At 38.8% G+C, this 3471-nt stretch overlaps 1 protein-coding gene across 1 annotated transcript; it reads left to right on the top strand.

Moving 5' to 3' along the window:
* Positions 1–1917: 1917 nt before the first annotated feature.
* LOC141614448 (secreted RxLR effector protein 161-like) lies at positions 1918–2562 on the top strand. Its single transcript, XM_074433192.1, has one exon. It carries the CDS (start codon positions 1918–1920, stop codon positions 2560–2562), a length of 645 nt encoding a protein of 214 aa, XP_074289293.1.
* The last annotated feature ends 909 nt before the right edge of the window (positions 2563–3471 follow it).

The raw sequence follows: 3471 nt of genomic DNA on the forward strand, positions 1-3471 counted from the left end.
TGTAATGTCGCGCAATGGGGATTTTGTGGGCAAGGGTTATCTCTGTGGGGGTTTATTTGTTTTGAATGTTGATTCTCCTATCATTAATAATAATGCTTCTACTTCGCTTATATTCTTTGAGTCTATTGATGTTTGGCATGGTAGATTAGGTCATGTGAATGTTGATTCGATTAAAAGGCTCAAATCTATGTCGCTTATTCCTTCGTTATCTTCAGAAACTCATGAGAAGTGTCCTAGTTGTGTCGAGGCCAAATTTGCTAAGAAACCTAGTAGACCTGTTACAACTAGACAAACGAGTCTTCTTGAGTTAATTCACACCGACCTAGCCGACTTCAAAAACACCATGAGCAGAGGTGGTAAACATTATTATGTCACTTTTATTGATGATTTTTCTAGATATACCAAAGTATATTTGCTTAGAAATAAAAGTGAAGCTGAGGACATGTTTATAAAGTTCAAAACCGAGGTAGAAAATCAACTTGATAGGAAGATTAAAAGAGTCAGGTCCGATCGAGGAGGAGAGTATGGCTCTGGTTATTTAGTAGATTTTTGTGAGAAAAATGGTTTAATACATGAAAAGAGCCCGCCATACTTACCTCAATCGAATGGAGTAGCTGAACGTAAAAATAGAACTTTGAAAGAAATGATGAATGCTATGCTTTTAAGTTCGCCTTTCGATGATATGTGGGGGAAGCGGTGCTTTCAACTTGTCATATTCTTAACAGGGTACCTCATAAGAAACTAGACAAGACACCCTATGAGATGTGGAAAGGTTATGCTCCTAACTTAAGTTACCTTAAAGTGTGGGGGTGTTTGGCTAAAGTAGGCTTACCTAGCTTTAGGAGGCCAACCATTGGACCTAAGACTTATGACTGCGTTTTCATTGGTTATGCTCAAAACAGTTCGCTTATAGGTTCATGTCTTTAAGTGACAGTCTATATCCGAGGCAAGAGATGCTGAGTTTTTTGAGCGGTATTTCCTTTGAAGAAGGAAACAGATATCACTACCCGATGCTCTGTTGTTTCTACTTCTCATGCTGTTAACCCTATTGACGCTTCTACGCATGCGAGTACTAGTATTTCTGTGGATCATGCAGTTGAACCAAGAAGGAGCAAAAGGCCCAGAGTTGAAAAGAGCTACGGGAGTGATTTCATCAGAACTGATGCTATCAGACTTCACTTATCTGAAAACGCAGGTGATATTTGTGCTTTTGATGAGCTTGTTTCTGCCTTTTTAATAGAAGATGATCCAAAAACATATGATGAGGCTATGAGATCTATAGATGTTGTTTTTTGGAAAGAAGCTATTAAAAATGAACTAGATTCTATTGTTTCTAATCAGACTTGGGAGTTAACTGATTTGCCTAAAGGTAGTAAACCCATTAGTAGCAAATGGATCTTTAAAAAGAAAATGAGACCTGATGGAACAATAGAAAGGTTCAAGGCCAGACTTGTGGTAAGGGGGTTTACACAAAAGAAAGATATTGACTATTTTGATACTTACTCACCTGTGACTAAAATTTCCACCATTAGAACTCTTGTTGCTTTGGCTGCTATTCATGATCTTGTAGTACATCAAATGGATGTAAAAACTGCCTTTTTGAATGGTGACCTAAATGAAGAGATCTATATGTTGCAACCCGAGGGGTTTGTGGTAAAGGGTCAAGAGAGTAAGGTGTGTAAACTGAGAAAATCACTATATGGTCTGAAACAAGCACCTAAACAGTGGTATGAGAAATTTCACAACACTTTGATTGATGATGGCTATATAACTAACAATTCTGATTCATGTGTTTATTCTAAAATGTTTGGGTCAGATTGTGTGATTATATGCTTATATGTTGATGACATGTTAATTCTTGGTAGTAATTTATTTGTTGTAAATAAAACCAAACAATTTTTATCATCACGTTTTGAGATGAAAGACTTAGGAGAAGCTGATGTTATCCTTGGAGTTAGAGTTATGAAAACCTCAAGTGGTATATCTCTTAGTCAATCACATTATGTTGAAAAAGTGTTGAAGAAATTTAATAGTTTTGATGTTGCACCTGCTAGAACTCCTTATGATGCTAGTATATCTTTGTGTAAGAACTTGGGTGATAGTGTCTCACAAGAAGAATATGCTAAAATTATAGGAAGTGTTATGTTCCTCATGAACTGTACTCGACCAGACATTGCTTATGCTGTTAGTAGGCTGAGTCGATATACACATAACCCCAGTGCCGAGCATTGGAATGCACTTCGTCGTTTACTTAAATACCTGAAAGGAACAATTGATTTGTGTTTGCATTATGGTAAATTTCCTGCTGTTTTAGAAGGATATTGTGATGCAAATTGGGTTGCAGGTAATGATGAAATACATTCCACTAGTGGTTATGTGTTCACCTTGGGTGGAGGAGCTATATCGTGGAAGTCTGCAAAACAGACTTGTATAGCTAGCTCCACCATGGAATCTGAGTTCATTGCTCTTGAGTTGGCAGGTCAAGAAGCAGATTGGTTGAGGAACCTACTAGCAGACGTGCCTTTGTGGGGGACAGTTGCACCAGTCTCCCTTCTCTCGTGATTGTAAAGCACTATCGTGTTGCTAAGAATAATGTCTACAATGGTAAGAAACGACATATTCGGATCAGGCACGGTGTGGTAAAACAACTCCTGAAAAATGGGGTGATCGCTTTGGACTATGTGAAGTCCGAACGCAATCTTGCTGATCCCCTTACTAAGGGGTTAACAAGGAGAGTAGTCCTTGATATGTCGAGGGGAATGGGGCTTAAGTCCTTGAGTCAAGTTTGAGTGTGATACTTGATGGACTTTATAGCTCATTCCTATGACATTTGATATCCATAGCCAATTTGGTGGTGCTTTTGAGACGCACTTGATGGATTGTGTTTTTATATGAGGTTGGACTATTGTCCTTAATAGCTCTTGTGAGAAGTGCTACTGAGAAGCACTTGAGCTACCTTTGGGAGTGTGATGGCTCAGCCACCATCTATGTGAGAATATATATAAATTCATAAATTCTCGCTAGAGCACTCACCTAAACCAGGGTAAACGCATGGCTTTAAAAGCGTTACACTTAGAAATCGCGGAATAAAACAGATTTTGAAGGTATGATATGTGTTGTGGGGGATTCAACGACTGAAGTCCGACGAGGAATTCAAATCGAAAGATATTCACTTGTTGAAAGTAAGTTGTTGCCTCGCTTCACTAATACGTCAATTCAAGTCGAAAGACATTGAACGTTTAAGTATCCAACCCTTCCTTACCCGGAATATTTCTTTAGCTTTCTCTTCGCCATTAGTGGGGGATTGTTGGAAGTAATGGCCTTATAAAGCAAAATACATATTTGCCTCTTCTCCCACATCGGTGGGGAGAAGGAGGTTCTTTGTGTTTATATTACTTTCCTCTCCCCAAGTGGATAAGAGTTGGACCAAGGAGGCTTTTGTTGAGAGTGTTGGGCCTGTGAGTCTGATCC

Source organism: Silene latifolia, chromosome 11 (genome assembly GCF_048544455.1).
Source record: "Silene latifolia isolate original U9 population chromosome 11, ASM4854445v1, whole genome shotgun sequence".
Lineage (NCBI taxonomy): Eukaryota > Viridiplantae > Streptophyta > Magnoliopsida > Caryophyllales > Caryophyllaceae > Silene > Silene latifolia.